The following is a 15382-nucleotide window of genomic DNA, read 5'->3' on the forward strand; positions in this document are numbered from 1 at the left end:
ATATTATTTTTATTATAATTATTGTTAAAAATTATTACCTGTGTTCTAATTTCATTTAGTTTTTTCTTTTATCGTTATAAGGTAATTTTTATACCATTGAGTGTCAACTGATTTGATGAATACAAAACAAGATTCCTTTATGATGCATCTCATTTATCGTTTGTCTAGTGCGTTTCCGAAGAATAAAGTTCAACGTGAATTGACATGATTTTTGTATATGTATAAAATTAATAATTGTAAAATTAATAAAGAAATAATCAAACATGTACAAAAAACATACAAGAAATAGTTTTCAGGTTAGCTTTGAATAATCAATAATAAGACAACCAGAGGTTATAAAATAGTGAAAATAAAAAATCAGCATTTGATAGCATAATGAATGTAGAACATTTTTCAATTAAGAACAAAATAACACTTAATATCATGTTAATTTTGGCTCAATTACAAATGTTTTCAATACACTAACAAACCTGTTGGATTTTTTAACTAGTTCTAGCATTAGCATTAATACACAGTTACACTGTCTTCTAGGTTCTAGTAGTTGTGTTGTTCATTTTTTCTCTTATTTGTCAAAACTCTAATGTCAGGTTTCCGCCGTTTTCACGAATCGTCGATAGGTGTAAGGCGATGTCACTTAAAAGTTATTACGCACCGCATTATTATAAATGGCAAACGTTTTTAGAAAATATATATGTGCGCTAACATGTCATGGCACAGTGCATGGTAAACTAAATAAACTAGAGATTTTTAGAAGGCAATTGCACCTCAGTGGACGTATGTAATTTTTTTTTGCAGTACCTCGTTATGAACTAGGTTAACTAAAATATATTCTAGATATGAAACATGGGGAGTACGAATGGAAGGACCCAAAGTCGCCGTCAGAAATGTAATTGAAAAGTTTGTAAGTACTTAATGTCGTAAATTCTAATGTAGTTCATGTTTTCAAATTGCAGAGTTAATGTGATTTTTATTAATAAGGATGGAACAAGGATACCTATTAAGGGAAAAGTCGGTGATAATGTATTATATTTAGCACATAGGCATGGTATTGATATGGAAGGTGCTTTTACACTAGTTCTTTAATATTATGGATTCATACCACTGACGGTGTTTAGGATTAATGACTAATAAAACTGTACATTGTCATCAATTAGAAACTTTATAACATCTTTATAATATTTATAGTGAAAGAAAGCTTACTTAATTTAATGTCATATGTTAAAGTAGTCATATTACCCCATTATTATAATTAGAGAAGCACATCCCAGTGGTTTGGATCTATATTTTTAAATATCAATCAAATAAAATAACATGTAATCCCAGGGGCATGTGAGGCATCTTTGGCTTGTACAACTTGCCATGTTTATGTGAGCGATAAACATAGAGATAGCTTGCCTGAACCTCTAGAGAAGGAAGATGATTTATTAGACATGGCACCATTCCTTAAAGAAAATTCTAGATTAGGTTAGTTCAATATTATGTCCATATTTGCAAAATAAAATAACATAAGTAATATATTACCAGGTTGCCAAATTATTCTAACCAAAGACTTAGATGGTATAGAGCTGCAAATGCCCCAAGCTACTAGGAACTTTTATGTAGATGGTCATAAACCGAAACCACATTAGTTTTATTGAAAACCTGTAAATAATCTTGTAAAAATAAAATTTAATATTCTAAAATATCATTGTAATATATTTTAAACTTACCTTTTTCTATTCATTGCTTAAAATAGCATTTAAAAAATACGAACATTTTACAAATAATATTTTAAGCTCCAGGAAAAAAATTGAATTGATGCAGTGAGGCGTGAGTTGTTGCCAGTTTAACCTTAATATATTAATTATTTTAACAATTGGCATGCGGGCATACTTCGCCGCCGAATTACGCGTGCAGCGGGCGATCCTTGAGCTGCATAAACTTGAAAATTGCAAACATATCCTGTGTCGCTTTCAGATAATGTAAGATAATATATTAGTACGAGTATAAGGTATTTTATAATTTTTCCAGCATTTTAGACTCTAAAACACAATCGTCCTCTCCAAGGAATTAAGCCCTCATCTAATGATACTTGCTGTTTCGGCTTGTAAATATTATTGAACATTTCAACGAAATAATGTAGTACAGGCCTAACTTTGAATAAGCGATAAAATCATTTGTGACGTCTTCATTATTATTGAAATGCCAAGCATTCCATATTTGGCGGAATCTATTCCTTGGCATGGTTTTTTGAAAAAAAAAAACGGTGTACTTGTGCAAGGATTAGTTGACCAATAATAGTCTTAGAACTACTCGAAATTCTTCGTCGAACGAACACTCGAGAACGCGAAATAATATCATCATCGTAACTTTCTTCGATATCTTGACGAAAATTCCGATAATATGTCAGCGCATATTTCTTCACCACAATCTTTGTCACAATGGCTCAATTTATAAATTTGTAATCATTTATACGTATTTAGTAGATTTGTAGTAGTTAGCGCGTATCCACCTCAAATCTACTAAATACGTATTTTTACGTGACCCGCGCCCCAGTGACAGACAGCAAAAAACGTAAAATTACGTTGCCCGCACTCTAAGTGTTAAGTTAATAGTTATTTATGAAACTTTGATATAATAAAAAAAAAATCTCTGTATCAAAGTTTCCCAAAATTTTTTAATTAAACAAATTGAAAACTACAATATACTAAATTGCATTTATTTAAATACATCTTCAAACTTACTATAAAAAGAATCCACTTATATCACATTTTAACATTTAACCTGTTTAAGACCAGCTTGCCTACTGGCTCTTGTCCTCACACAGTATATTTTAACTAGACTGCTTATACAACAGTGGACATGGTTAATATTAAAATGTACAGTAGTCCATTCACCAATCGTCAGACTCTGCCCAACGTACTATTCTTTTGGTGCTGTCCCCAAGTTTGAAATACAACATTCAATATGATTTTCAACATGATAAACTAATAAAAGTTCATCTTTGTCAACAAAAAAAACTGTGACAACTGACTAGATATTCTAAGAATGTCCCATACAGGCATCTTTATAATTTGTACTATTCAGTGACACAAAGTAGTCATCATGTATGTACCTGACAATGTATTCTATTGGACAAAAGTATGACTCTCGGCTCTGACCTTTTGAATCCTGTCGTCTATTCATAGTACTCTTGTCCCCTCTGCAGAATATCAACTTCTTTGTTACATCTTCACCATTATATAATATACGGAAATAATACTCTTTAGGCAAAACATCGGAATAAATATCAACATTAGATTGCCTTCGAAGATATGTTTCAAAAATAATACGTGAGGCATAAGGAACAAATAAAATATCATCTCCAAATCCCAGAGCTGTAGCCAAATATTGCAATGTTTTGTCATGACCAGAATAAACTATCAGCTTCGGTTTGTTATTTGACACAATGGCTAACATCTTTTGGACAATATTTTTTATCAAACCATAAGCTTTTAAGATAGAAATTATGTTATTATTTAGGCTCTGTAGTTGACGTTTTTTATCTTCATATAGGTAGCTAAACAACATAGAGACATGTTCAGGATTAATGCATTTTTCTGTGTCATCATTTTCATAGCTATTATTGTAAACATCCGTTAAATCATCGTAAGCTTCTACCCCCTTAGGTTTGTCATCTTGATCAATGTTAATTATATAATTGGATAACCTATTAAATTTTGAAATTCAGAATTTAAAGACAAACAAAGACAATGCATAATTGTTTAAAAACAAAAAAACTTTTATATGTACTTAAATCTTACTTATTTGTTTATATAACTTTTGAAAAATACTCATTATAAAAAATTGCAAAAAATATTTAAAATTTAAATGTTAAATTTAAAACTTAACAGTTTAATGTTGAATATGTCTAGTTTAATATTTTTTCTCGCTAATATCAATATTATCAAATATCATTCATGATTTATCAATATTTACTAAAAATATTTACTTAGGATCCATGGTTTGAAGTGATCGTTGGTGCGACATTCTCAAATTATTCCAATTGGATTGTACAAAATTTTTACATGGCAATGAAGCTTTGTGACATAAGAATGATAACAAAGCATCTCTTAAATCTGAGACGCTGGCATCTTTAGAATCAATCAGAGTATAACTTAAAAGTTTCACGATCTTTTGCATATGAGGCTGATTTTGAAAATTTTTCTTCAGTTCAAGTGCCAGTAGCCTGAAAATGATTGAAAAACAATTTAACTACTACAAACCAAATTAAAAAACTAAAGGTAACTAAAGAAAAATAATATAATGTAAAATAAAATTTAAATAAATTATTAATTATGTGAATCCTTACTTAATTCCATGATCAATTTCAAAAAGCTTAAACACTGCAAAACATCTTTACAGCTCTTGGAAACAAGAAACTAAAAAAAAAAAGTTGATAAATAATAAAATAAATTAGAATATCAAAAGAACCAATTAAAGCAACAGTATTTAAACATACTGTATTAAAATTAATAAATAAAAAAATCGATGACACAAGTGTGTCTTGCACATTAATTCCAATTTGGAAACCGGGCAATTTGTTTGTTTTCAATTGATATTTAAATTAACAACAGAATTGTGCAAATTCTTTTAAATCAACAGAAATCTACGGCTGCAAAAAATTAGGTATAACATGAAAGTAATTATTACTTTTTGTAATAATCAGATGACGGACAAGCACAATCAATAAAGCAAAAGGATATGCTCAAACTCTCTTTGACATTCAAATGAGTCCAAACATGATTTGGTACTATGTTGAACATCAATGCCATTGCTGATTGGAAGGTACGTCGATACTTTGTGCTAACAACAAGTATATCATCTGCTGTGAATGTCGATCCTTTGATTTCATTAGAATTAGATGAAAAAAGCACTTTACCATAAACATCATTCAAAACTTTTCCTAGTTTTAAATGCTGTGTGATACCTCTAAAACAAATATTTATTTATTGATAAATACTAATCTGAAACATATGAATAAAATAAAATACTTAATAATAATTACTTAAAAGTAAGCTGCCCAAGTTGACAAGAAGTTATACTTGAAGGCAACAGTGGAAAGCTATGAAATGCTCCTGGTTGAGGCCATAAAGTATGTGTCCAATTTGTTAAAAATTCCATATATCTAAATAAATTTTGACTTTGAATTACTATGATTTAAGACCACAATATTGATAATAGATATACATTGTTAGCAGCGGATCCTTAACACCACAATCTACACTTTCAATTCCATGGACATAGCTCAACGGACCACGATCACCATGACGAGATAAGACAATAACACCCTTTAATATAAAATCTTCATATCTGCCACCTACAATTAAACTTCTAAGGAATTAGCATTATAACATTTTAATTTCATATTACCTTCACTTTTAGCAACAATATCACTGAAGTCAGTACAGGATTTGAATATTTCGTTCAAATATTTACTTCTCACCATATTGGTTCTTGAGTTATCCGTAAATAAAAAACTGTTCTCAGAGTGCATCATCTCTACACCCATATATTTGTACATACCTACAATAACTGATATTATTATAAAAATATGATTATAATTTTTGTACTAGCAATCATTCATAATCTTCTTGCCTGCAATTATCATAAATATCCATATTGACAAAATGAGAAAACATAATAAAACCCTTTTTCGTCCTTTGAACATGTCTGTCAATATGAATATAATATATTATATTCTCATATTGTCTAGGATTTCTGCCAACCGCATCTAAAATATAAGAGCCAATCGGCAAGCGCTCATAAGACCCTTATTTGCCAATATTTTCCATCACTGATATTTTTAAATAACAAAATTTTCTCGAAAAAAAAAGTTCTGATGTCAACTGCTAGTGACCGCAATTTCAGGGCAATTTCGTCGATGTTTAGCTGTGTTTAGACCCGTGTTCCCCGTGTTCCATGCACGCACTGGATTAGCGTAATTATGTTGTCAGCTCTGTTCTTATACTGTCATGAAAAATGTCATTTCTTTGGAAGTATTGATGGTATTCCTCATAATAATGCTTATATTTATTGGCAAACCAAATACAAGTAAATGTTAGGTTAAAAAATATATTTTTTTGGGTTTGTGTTTTGGATTATATTTTTCAGAATACTAAGAGAATAAATAAATTATTACTGGTGGTAGTAAATTTAAGATACACTGTTATATATTATTGGTTCAAAGTACTAAATTCTAGTAAAATAGCGGTTATAGCAAAACAGAAGATTGTAAACAACTAGTATGTCTATAGAAATAGAATCAGCTGATGTCATACGACTCATTCAACAATATCTGAAAGAGTCAAATTTAACGAGAACGTTACAAACAATACAAGTGAGTTTTATTGACACTATACAAAAAGCATTAGACTAGTATCATTGTCAGTCCGACTATGAATATTTCATGATATTTTAACTAAGTTCACTTAGTAATATTTTCATTTAAATGCTTCCACACTAATACACTTATATGTATGCAATTATTATATTAAAACATGTCGTTCAGACTCTGAAATATTTACTCTGTTACTGGCCTTAATTTGTAATAAATTGTTAAGATTTTGTAAATTTTATAACAATTTTTTTTTTACCTTATGCATTATTGTAATAAGCAGGTTTAACCAGAAACAAAAATAACTTTATCCAAATTTCAGGAAGAAACTGGAGTGTCACTCAATACAGTAGACAGTGTAGATAGTTTTTGTTCCGATATTAATAATGGTCATTGGGATACAGTTTTAAAATCTATTCAATCCCTTAAACTACCAGACAAGAAGCTAATAGATCTTTATGAACAAGTAGTTTTAGAGTTAATAGAATTACGGGAATTAGGAGCGGCAAGATCTTTGTTAAGGCAAACAGACCCTATGATCATGTTAAAACAGCAAGAAGCTGAAAGGTACTTGCATCTGGAAAATATGCTGGCAAGATCTTACTTTGATCCCCGAGAAGCTTACCCTGATGGAGGTTCTAAAGAAAAGAGGAGGACAGCCATTGCTCTAGCGTTAAGTGGTGAAGTGTCTGTTGTGCCTTCTGCAAGATTGCTGGCCCTATTGGGTCAAGCCCTAAAATGGCAACAACATCAGGGTTTATTGCCACCTGGTACAACTATTGATTTGTTTAGAGGAAAAGCTGCTATTCGTGATCAAGAAGAAGAACAATACCCAACACAAATATCCAGACAGATTAAATTTGGGCAAAAATCCCATGTTGAATGTGCTCAGTTTTCACCCGATGGTCAATTTTTAGTTACTGGAAGTGTGGACGGCTTTATTGAATTGTGGAATTTTACCACAGGTAAAATTAGAAAAGATTTAAAATATCAAGCTCAAGATGATTTCATGGTCATGGAACAAGCTGTCTTGAGTTTAAACTTCTCTCGAGATTCTGAAATGTTAGCTAGTGGTGCCCAAGATGGACAAATAAAAATATGGAAAATTTCTTCAGGACAATGTTTAAGAAAGTTTGAAAAAGCACATACTAAAGGTGTAACATGCATACATTTTTCTAAAGATAATAGCCAAATTTTAAGTGCATCTTTCGATAATATTATTAGAATACATGGTTTGAAATCAGGAAAAATGTTAAAAGAATTTAGAGGGCATACTTCTTTTGTGAATGAAGTTGTTTTCTCACCTGATGGACATAATTTGTTAAGTGGTTCATCAGATGGTACAGTTAAAATATGGAGCATAAAAACTACAGAATGCATTAACACCTTTAAGGGGCTTGGCACTATTGAATTAACTGTGAATAATGTTTTACCCTTACCTAAAAACCCCGAACACTTCATTGTTTGTAATCGTTCAAATACAGTGGTTATAATGAACATGCAAGGGCAAATTGTTCGTTCATTCTCATCAGGAAAGAGAGAAGGAGGTTCATTCATATGTGCTGCTTTATCTCCAAGAGGTGAATTTATATATTGTGCAGGTGAGGACTTAGTGTTGTATTGCTTTTCCATAACATCTGGAAAACTAGAAAGAACTCTTAATGTACATGACAAAAATGTAATTGGACTTTGCCACCATCCACATCAAAATTTGCTGGCTACCTACAGTGAAGATGGTTTGCTCAAACTATGGAAACCATAAACCTTCAAGACTTATTACAGATAATATATTATAAAACGAACAGTCTATTGATGGGTATACATTTATTTTTGTTGTTGAATGATTCTTATCGATCCAGAATTGTTTAATGGAAAACTATTTTGTCCATAAATTGCATAATCTAAGTATGCTATACGAAAACATGTTTTCTAAATATTTTTATAGTTTAAATTTTTGAAATAAATGTCACCACACAAAATAAAATTGTTATTTATGTATACATAAGTATTTTATACCTAAATTTCTAATAAATTAATATTTTGATTGTTTCTGCTTGTGCACTGCCTCAATACATTTGGCCATAGTTGGTGAAGCCCTTGAAATTACGTCTGTCATATAAAAATCTTCCAATACTTTCTGTTTAACATCAAGTGGTCCTTTTACATCAGTTTTAATTTGCTATAAGAAAATAACAACATTGTATGTTTGCATGTTTTGTTATTTATATATTGTATTTACCATATTTAACTCTCGTGCTTGTTGGAAAAAGTTGTTATGTTCTAAACCACCATATCGAATTAAGTGTGGGGCAACTTCTCCAAGCCTGTTGCGGACTTCATTTAAGTTGTCATAGGGCAATGGCATACCTATGCAAGTAAAATGATTAAATCTTAGTCTTTCATTTAATATTCAAATACAAGTTATTCAAAAGACAATTTGCATCACGATTCATCTGCTAAAAATAATGCATTATATTGTAAATAATCATGTCATACATCTTCACTTCACATTCATTTAGTTAGCTGACAAAAGTTTACATTTGTTCACATAATACAACTATAATGCATTTTGCATCATTTTAAATTACTTCTTAATGATGTATAAATTTAGCTCAAAGAAACAGCTTCCGAAACAGTTAATAGTTTATTACCAAACAACACTTTTTTCTTTTAATGTGATTGAATAATTGTATTCTCTAAATGTTCTTACCCAAAACCTCACTGATTGCTCGAATTATTTTCCAATCTTCTCTTGCCATTCCTGGTGGTGATACAGCCATATGTGTCTGCTGGGCTCGGCCTTCTGTATTAACATATGTGGCTTGCTTTTCTGTATAAGCAGCTCCAGGTAAAACACAGTTGGCAATAGAAGCACCATAATCACCATGGTGACCTGAAAAATTTAATAGTTTCAATATTATTTCATATTATGCCCACAAAATTGTATATTTTGATAATTATTTAATGCCTTGATAGATTATGAAACAATCTGCTGGAAGATCTTCTTTCTTCAGAGTTTTTTCATCAGCTCCATATAGGAATAAAACTTTCGGCGGATTTTTGCGAAGTTCTTCTACTCCTGCTTTATAGCCAATGTCTAAAGCAGTTACTTGTCCTTGATTTCTTTGCAAAATGTTCAGAACTTTCCAATCCGGCTGTGAAGTTATCATAAGTTGAAAATGCTTTGTATTTGATCATTTTAAAAATTGAACACTAGATTTACAGACAAAGTCAATTTGATACGTTTAAGATCTTTTTATATCCCAATAACTGACATTGAAATGTGTCTTTCTTGAATACTCATTTATTACAATTTATTCATAATGCCATTTTATAGATCAAGTGAACAAAACACTGATTTTTTTTAATATAGAAAATGACTTGGATTTTAATATTCAAAGTCTTCAATTTCAAAAATTCAAAATTCACTTATACACTTGAAATAAATTACTTTGCAATTCAGTTAATATAATATTTAGAAGTATGAGATAAGATTCTGTAATGCATATTAAATTGTGAAGTTTTGTTTATTTATTTTTCTTGTAAACATGTATAAGATGTAAGATTTCTCGTCAGATTTATAAGCACTTATATTTTATGTATGAAATATGAATAATGAATGCTACAGTATTTATAATAATATATTTGAAGACATTTAAAACAATGGTTATTAATTATTAATGAATTTTTGTTGATGGTACGGAAAGTTCCAGCAATTTGCCTTAAAGTACAGTGCCATGCTAATAGTTCATTTAATTCTTTTTTTCTCCACACTTTCGATTTATAGATAATCGATATGTAATCTGATGATTGAAACTTGTAGTAGAAAAATTAAAAAAAAAATGGATACAAATGTCAACTCCTATGAGCTATAATGAGGTAAAATATATATTGCTAAAAAAAAGACTATAATAAGCAAAAGCGATTGCCTTTAGATTGCAATGCCTATCAAATAATTTGATGTAATAAGTAAGGTAAGTTTAAAAAGATATGTAATATTCTGTTTTACATGTTATATTAACATGTTAGTGCAATTTTCCCAAAAAACAATAACAGGCATGTAAAAAAATATTTAAATGATATTACAACTAACTAAATATTATTATATAGTTTCACTTTGTACTATATTATATAGAAAAGTTAAACAAAATACTTACTTCAGCCGCTGTACAAAGACCGGCTAGCTTCTGAACATCTTTCAAAATGGCACCACCATCAGATCGTGCCAATTGATCCGATCCAACAATAATTAAAGGACGCTTAGCATTTGACAACTGTTTACTAAATGGATGTGAGCCATTAGCTAATTTCTCTAGCACATCAGGTGAATCTCCTAAATTCTAAAATACGTTAAATTACTGTTAAAAAAAAAATTCGTAAAATTTTCTAAATATTTGAAAAACATTATGTTACATCATGTTGGTATGACAAATCCACTTTGGGTCCAATCATGAAAATATTTGTTTCATTATGTACATATCCTTTGCGAATTCTCGTATTTAATAATGGGGCTTCATATCTTGGATTAGTACCAACTAATAAAACAAGATCGGCTTCTTCAGCTCCTGCAAATCATTTATTGAGCATCCATATATATTATAGTTTATTGGCATAAAATCACAACTTACTTGCAATAGAATTATTCAGTATATAATTTGATCTCAAATCTGTGCCGGCACCTTCTGATGGAAATGATTGTTCAGTGTATAAATTTTCCGATCCTATTTTATTGAACAAGTCTTTGAGTGATACCAATGCCTCTGCATCAGCAAGACCACCAGCGACTGCAGCAATCTTCAGAAATAAAAATTTAGCATATTATAAAGTAAATAATTATTTAAATAAAATACAATACCTTAAAAATAAAACTTATTATAACAAAATGACAACATGTAACTGTGTCAATACCTGGCATGGCTCCACACCTTGCAAGGCTTTACATACAGCAATAAGTGCTGATTCCCAATCAACAACTTCTAATTGTGATCCTGATTTCCTTAACATGGGTGTGACTAATCTTTGTCGTTTAAGACCATCAATAGCAAATCTAGATTTATCGGATAACCATTCTTCATTAATTTCCTGCAATAGATCATTAAATAATTTTCTATAATAGTTGAAGAAATATATGGAATAGAAGATAATAAAAAGTGCATAAACAAGATTATTAGCATTTAATACAAATTCACTCACTTCAATAGTAAACTAGTAGATATAATTAAGTTATCACAAGATATTTCAAAATTAGAATTATTAGTTGAAAAACATTTCAAAGAATTTCAGACTATAAAATAATGAATTATTATCGTTATGATATTTTACACCAAATATATTCACCTCATTAGTTCTTGGTAAAACTCGTAAAACTTCCCCAGATCTTGAGCTAACAACAATATTGCTCCCTATAGCATCTAAAATATCAATAGAATCGATCCGGCGAGTTTCCCAAGAGCGAAAAGTAAACCTGAAATGTATATTTTGTACATTGAAATGAACAGTTCATATCTATAGTTCAGGAGTAAACATACGCTGTAGGTTTCGACGTTAAAGCACCAACAGGACACAAGTCAATAACATTACCAGATAATTCAGTCATAAAAAGTTTTTCCACATATGTGCCAACCTATAATTTAAGATTTTTTCAAATTAATTGAATATTATTAATATTTAACACTATGACATAATCTTACTTGCATGTCGTTTCCACGACCTGTAGTACCAAGATCATCTACACCAGCGACTTCTGAAGCAAATCTAATGCATCTTGTGCAATGAATACAGCGAGTCATAACTGTCTTTACTAATGGCCCTAGTTGCTTATCCTCCACTGCTCTGTAAATTATTTAAATATATAATATGAAATAATAAATATAAGAAAAACATACTTACCGCTTTCCTGAAAAATTTATATCAGTGAATCGAGATCTGTCTGATCCAAAAGCCATTGCTTGATCTTGTAAATCACATTCACCACCTTGATCACAAATGGGGCAATCTAAAGGATGATTAACTAATAGGAACTCCATAACACCTGTAATGTTATGTAAATTCATGTTTTATATTAATAAATATTATGCAATTAAAACTCCAATCCACTTATAAATACTTCAAAAAGCATGTATAAATATCCAACAAATTACCTTCTCTGGCCCTCTTTGTCATAGCTGATTCAGTTTTAATTCTCCACCCCTTCATCACAGGCATAGCACAAGCAGCAACTGGTTTGGGGCTTTTCTCAACTTCTACCAGGCACATACGACAGTTGCCAGCAACAGCCAAGCGTTCATGATAACAAAATCTAGGAATTTCCACACCAACCATGGCTGCAGCCTAAATTTATTCGTCACGATAATAAGTATCAGGAAAAATAAAATTAATTGTACTTTATCAATGTTTACTTGAAGGACCGTTGTGCCTGGTTCAACCATGACAGGTTTGTCATCAATAAATACTTCAATTTTTTGTGGCGCTTTCGCAGGAACAGGCGCAGCAGCCGATAAATTGCGGGGTGTTGCCATAGAAGCCCCCTTTCCGGGAGCTCCTAAGGCAAGCGCTTTTATTAAGGGAGCTCTCAACATGTCCTTTAAATTATTATATAATATTAAGATATAGGTTAGGTGATGTTTGACGTAAGATGTATCAATTTAATATGAATGAATATAAAAATTAATTAAAAACATAATACACCACTTCTATAAAATATCACAGATATCTACTTGACATTAAACAACAATTAAACTAAATACCTTAAAATTGTATTATCAACATTTCAAATTTCAATAGAAGGTAAGAACATAGAGGCATTGAGATATTGCAAGAGTATTCAACGCGTAGATTAATGCATAGATGACGTTGAATAAGTTGGATTGAAAGTGTTGCGAATCCGTTCAAGAATTGGTATCAACTCTCTGTTCTAATATGTTGATAAATGTTGCATTTGAATTTTGAAGAAGGATATGATGATGATGATGAGCCTGATCCGTCTAGAAGATAATAAAAAGAATATATATATTTATATATATATTATATATTGTTGTGATCTAACGCTTAATAAGTTAATATTAATAACTAATAGATTAATAACTATAATATACACTACGGTATAAATCCTATTCTCATTACATTGTATGAACTGATATCAATGAACTGAATACGATGCAGTAATTCCCAGGACACTCGATCGAGGAATAACGTAACGTAATTTGCACTCACAATCAGGCATATAAAAGAAATTCAGTTGATCATATTCTAAATCAAGGGAAGTCCCGTTACTAAAAGAAAATAAAGCATAATTGTTACAGAAAGAGGCAGTTGCGCAACTTTCGTCTCAGTGACTACATCTCAGAGTATATAAAAGTGCTAGGAAATAAATGAATATATGATAAGTATTGTGTTTAATTTGAACTAATATTAATTACTAGCATAACATCGAACGAAATTTGTTGATGAAGAGGAACGCTAATCGAGCTCCAACAAAATATATATATATATATATATATATATAGATAAAAGAAGTGTATATATATATATGTGTATATATATATATATATATATATATATATATTATTAATTAGCTTAATCCGTTCCGTAAGCACGCTCGCGTGTCGAATTGCACGTATAGCAATTTTTTCCATATAAATACCTTGAAATGCTATTAATTCGTTTCCAGCACATTGTTTTTATTAATAATGCAGAAACAAAGCGAATTTCTAAAGAAAAAATGACTAAATTATTATTATACTAGTTGTTGAGTTTAAAACAACAAAACAACTATACATTGAGCACTATTTTCTTCAACTCATTAAAGTATTGCGAAAATGAGCTGAACATGTCTCGTCAAACAACTCTGATGCTCGACCAGCTGCATCTTTTGCGGGATAACTTTTATCCACGTACTTTTCAACTTTCACACATTGCGCAAACAAATTCATAAAATGTATAAAATTAATGAAATGTTTTTACTCATTTTCAAAAAAATTACTTTTAATATTTGTAAGATAGTCAAATACGACTTCACATACGAAAACCCTTGTTACAATTGCTAATAAATTAATCTGTTTCATTCAAACCGCCATAAGTTTACGTTATGCCTCTCCTTGCACACCGCATTATACAATCTACAAATATTTAAAGTAAATTATTTTGATGTTAAAAAATTTAAATCAATAATTTTATTGTTACACATTTGTTTGTGCAATGTGGGACAAAAGTTGTAAAGTTTGGACAACATAATATTAAACGAATTTATTTTTATATTTGATAATTTATATTTCTGCACACCTTCTTGAAATACATGCTTCTATAAATTAACTAAAAAATGCTTTAACTAAAGTTGATTTGGAGCTATTTGAATTCCATGCAGTGCATTCAAAAGATAACAACAAAACCATGATCGTACTCAATGTATTTTCAAAAATATACTACACAACAAATTAAATTAATTAATTTTGTTGATCGTTGTTAAATTATACTTATTACCTCAGTGCTTTGGTAATGTAATTAAATATAAATGTTTATATCTGTAAATGTGATACAATCTACTTAACAATAATAAAATTATACAAAATCCTTATGATACAGTTGAAAAGTACTATACAAAATTCAATATTAACATTATTTACAAATAGAAAAATCATCTTAAGTTGAATCTTATAATTACATACATCATAATCAAACTAAAACAACGAATAATCAAATTTGTTATTCAGTTTGGTTCTTAAGATCAATAAATGAACGCGATTTACATACATCATAATCAAATCAAAACAACTGATAATCAAATTTGTCATTCAGCTTGGTTCCTAAGATCAATAAATGAAGTCAAGTTAACAAATCACTAATTTATAAAAAAAATACAGCTCCAATTACTCGTTTGACATTCGTTCATATGCATATAGAAGTAAATGCATTTCATTATATATCTTTTTTACTTATATTCAACAAAAGAACAAATATTTGTAAAACATTACAGTATTAGTTATACCATCAAAGATATAAAAATAAAACTAAATATATTTTGTACATTAT

General features: G+C 29.9%; 4 protein-coding genes across 7 annotated transcripts; 2 read left to right on the forward strand and 2 right to left on the reverse strand.

The window, feature by feature from the left end:
- The first annotated feature begins 587 nt into the window (after window positions 1-587).
- Window positions 588-1645, forward strand: LOC113377595 (adrenodoxin-like protein, mitochondrial). 4 transcript variants are annotated; one of them, XM_026617963.1, is made up of 5 exons: window positions 588-774; window positions 835-886; window positions 954-1060; window positions 1324-1464; window positions 1525-1645. In XM_026617963.1, the coding sequence occupies exons 1-5, from the start codon at window positions 666-668 to the stop codon at window positions 1626-1628; spliced, it is 513 nt and encodes a 170-aa protein (XP_026473748.1). In that variant the 5' UTR covers window positions 588-665; the 3' UTR covers window positions 1629-1645. The 4 variants fall into 4 exon arrangements, with proteins under 4 accessions (XP_026473748.1, XP_026473751.1, XP_026473749.1 ...); XM_026617966.1 differs by having other exon boundaries at window positions 626-723; window positions 796-901; window positions 979-1060; XM_026617964.1 differs by having other exon boundaries at window positions 626-723; window positions 796-886.
- A 1037-nt stretch (window positions 1646-2682) lies between these two features.
- Window positions 2683-5938, reverse strand: LOC113375295 (2-phosphoxylose phosphatase 1). The gene is made up of 7 exons (XM_026615234.1): window positions 5617-5938; window positions 5392-5544; window positions 5209-5338; window positions 5027-5146; window positions 4672-4950; window positions 3971-4207; window positions 2683-3688 (listed from the first exon to the last, which is right to left on the reverse strand). Exons 1-7 carry the CDS (start codon window positions 5687-5689, stop codon window positions 3022-3024), a joined length of 1659 nt encoding a protein of 552 aa, XP_026471019.1. The 5' UTR covers window positions 5690-5938; the 3' UTR covers window positions 2683-3021.
- A 163-nt stretch (window positions 5939-6101) lies between these two features.
- LOC113375296 (WD40 repeat-containing protein SMU1) lies at window positions 6102-8156 on the forward strand. The gene is made up of 2 exons (XM_026615236.1): window positions 6102-6358; window positions 6678-8156. Exons 1-2 carry the CDS (start codon window positions 6266-6268, stop codon window positions 8115-8117), a joined length of 1533 nt encoding a protein of 510 aa, XP_026471021.1. The 5' UTR covers window positions 6102-6265; the 3' UTR covers window positions 8118-8156.
- Window positions 8157-8365: 209 nt separating this feature from the next.
- Window positions 8366-13112, reverse strand: LOC113375294 (NADH-ubiquinone oxidoreductase 75 kDa subunit, mitochondrial). Its single transcript, XM_026615233.1, has 14 exons — window positions 12754-13112; window positions 12496-12685; window positions 12245-12386; window positions 12046-12187; window positions 11884-11978; window positions 11693-11819; window positions 11264-11437; window positions 10984-11149; window positions 10769-10920; window positions 10513-10695; window positions 9324-9510; window positions 9066-9248; window positions 8595-8722; window positions 8366-8534 (listed from the first exon to the last, which is right to left on the reverse strand). The coding sequence occupies exons 1-14, from the start codon at window positions 12931-12933 to the stop codon at window positions 8388-8390; spliced, it is 2196 nt and encodes a 731-aa protein (XP_026471018.1). The 5' UTR covers window positions 12934-13112; the 3' UTR covers window positions 8366-8387.
- Between the last annotated feature and the right edge of the window lie 2270 nt (window positions 13113-15382).

This window comes from Ctenocephalides felis, unplaced genomic scaffold (genome assembly GCF_003426905.1).
Source record: "Ctenocephalides felis isolate EL2017-DRISC unplaced genomic scaffold, ASM342690v1 CF-g0.4_SCAFFOLD_01886, whole genome shotgun sequence".
NCBI lineage: Eukaryota > Metazoa > Arthropoda > Insecta > Siphonaptera > Pulicidae > Ctenocephalides > Ctenocephalides felis.

Excerpts from the sequence above, each read along its gene's own strand:
- LOC113377595 (XM_026617963.1), top strand. The coding sequence starts at position 666 with ATGGCAAACGTTTTTAGAAAATATATATGTGCGCTAACATGTCATGGC. Across the intron at positions 775-834 it reads GCAATTGCACCTCAGTGGAC|ATATGAAACATGGGGAGTAC; the intron begins GTATGTAATTTT and ends AATATATTCTAG. Across the intron at positions 1,465-1,524 it reads TAAAGAAAATTCTAGATTAG|GTTGCCAAATTATTCTAACC; the intron begins GTTAGTTCAATA and ends ATATATTACCAG.
- LOC113375295 (XM_026615234.1), bottom strand. The coding sequence starts at position 5,689 with ATGTTCAAAGGACGAAAAAGGGTTTTATTATGTTTTCTCATTTTGTCA. Across the intron at positions 5,339-5,391 it reads TATTGTTGCTAAAAGTGAAG|GTGGCAGATATGAAGATTTT; the intron begins GTAATATGAAAT and ends GTTTAATTGTAG. Across the intron at positions 4,951-5,026 it reads CTTGGGCAGCTTACTTTTAA|AGGTATCACACAGCATTTAA; the intron begins GTAATTATTATT and ends TATTTGTTTTAG.
- LOC113375296 (XM_026615236.1), top strand. The coding sequence starts at position 6,266 with ATGTCTATAGAAATAGAATCAGCTGATGTCATACGACTCATTCAACAA. Across the intron at positions 6,359-6,677 it reads GAACGTTACAAACAATACAA|GAAGAAACTGGAGTGTCACT; the intron begins GTGAGTTTTATT and ends TCCAAATTTCAG.
- LOC113375294 (XM_026615233.1), bottom strand. The coding sequence starts at position 12,933 with ATGTTGAGAGCTCCCTTAATAAAAGCGCTTGCCTTAGGAGCTCCCGGA. Across the intron at positions 9,511-10,512 it reads GTCTTTGTACAGCGGCTGAA|CCGGATTGGAAAGTTCTGAA; the intron begins GTAAGTATTTTG and ends ATAACTTCACAG. Across the intron at positions 8,535-8,594 it reads AAGCACGAGAGTTAAATATG|CAAATTAAAACTGATGTAAA; the intron begins GTAAATACAATA and ends ATTTTCTTATAG.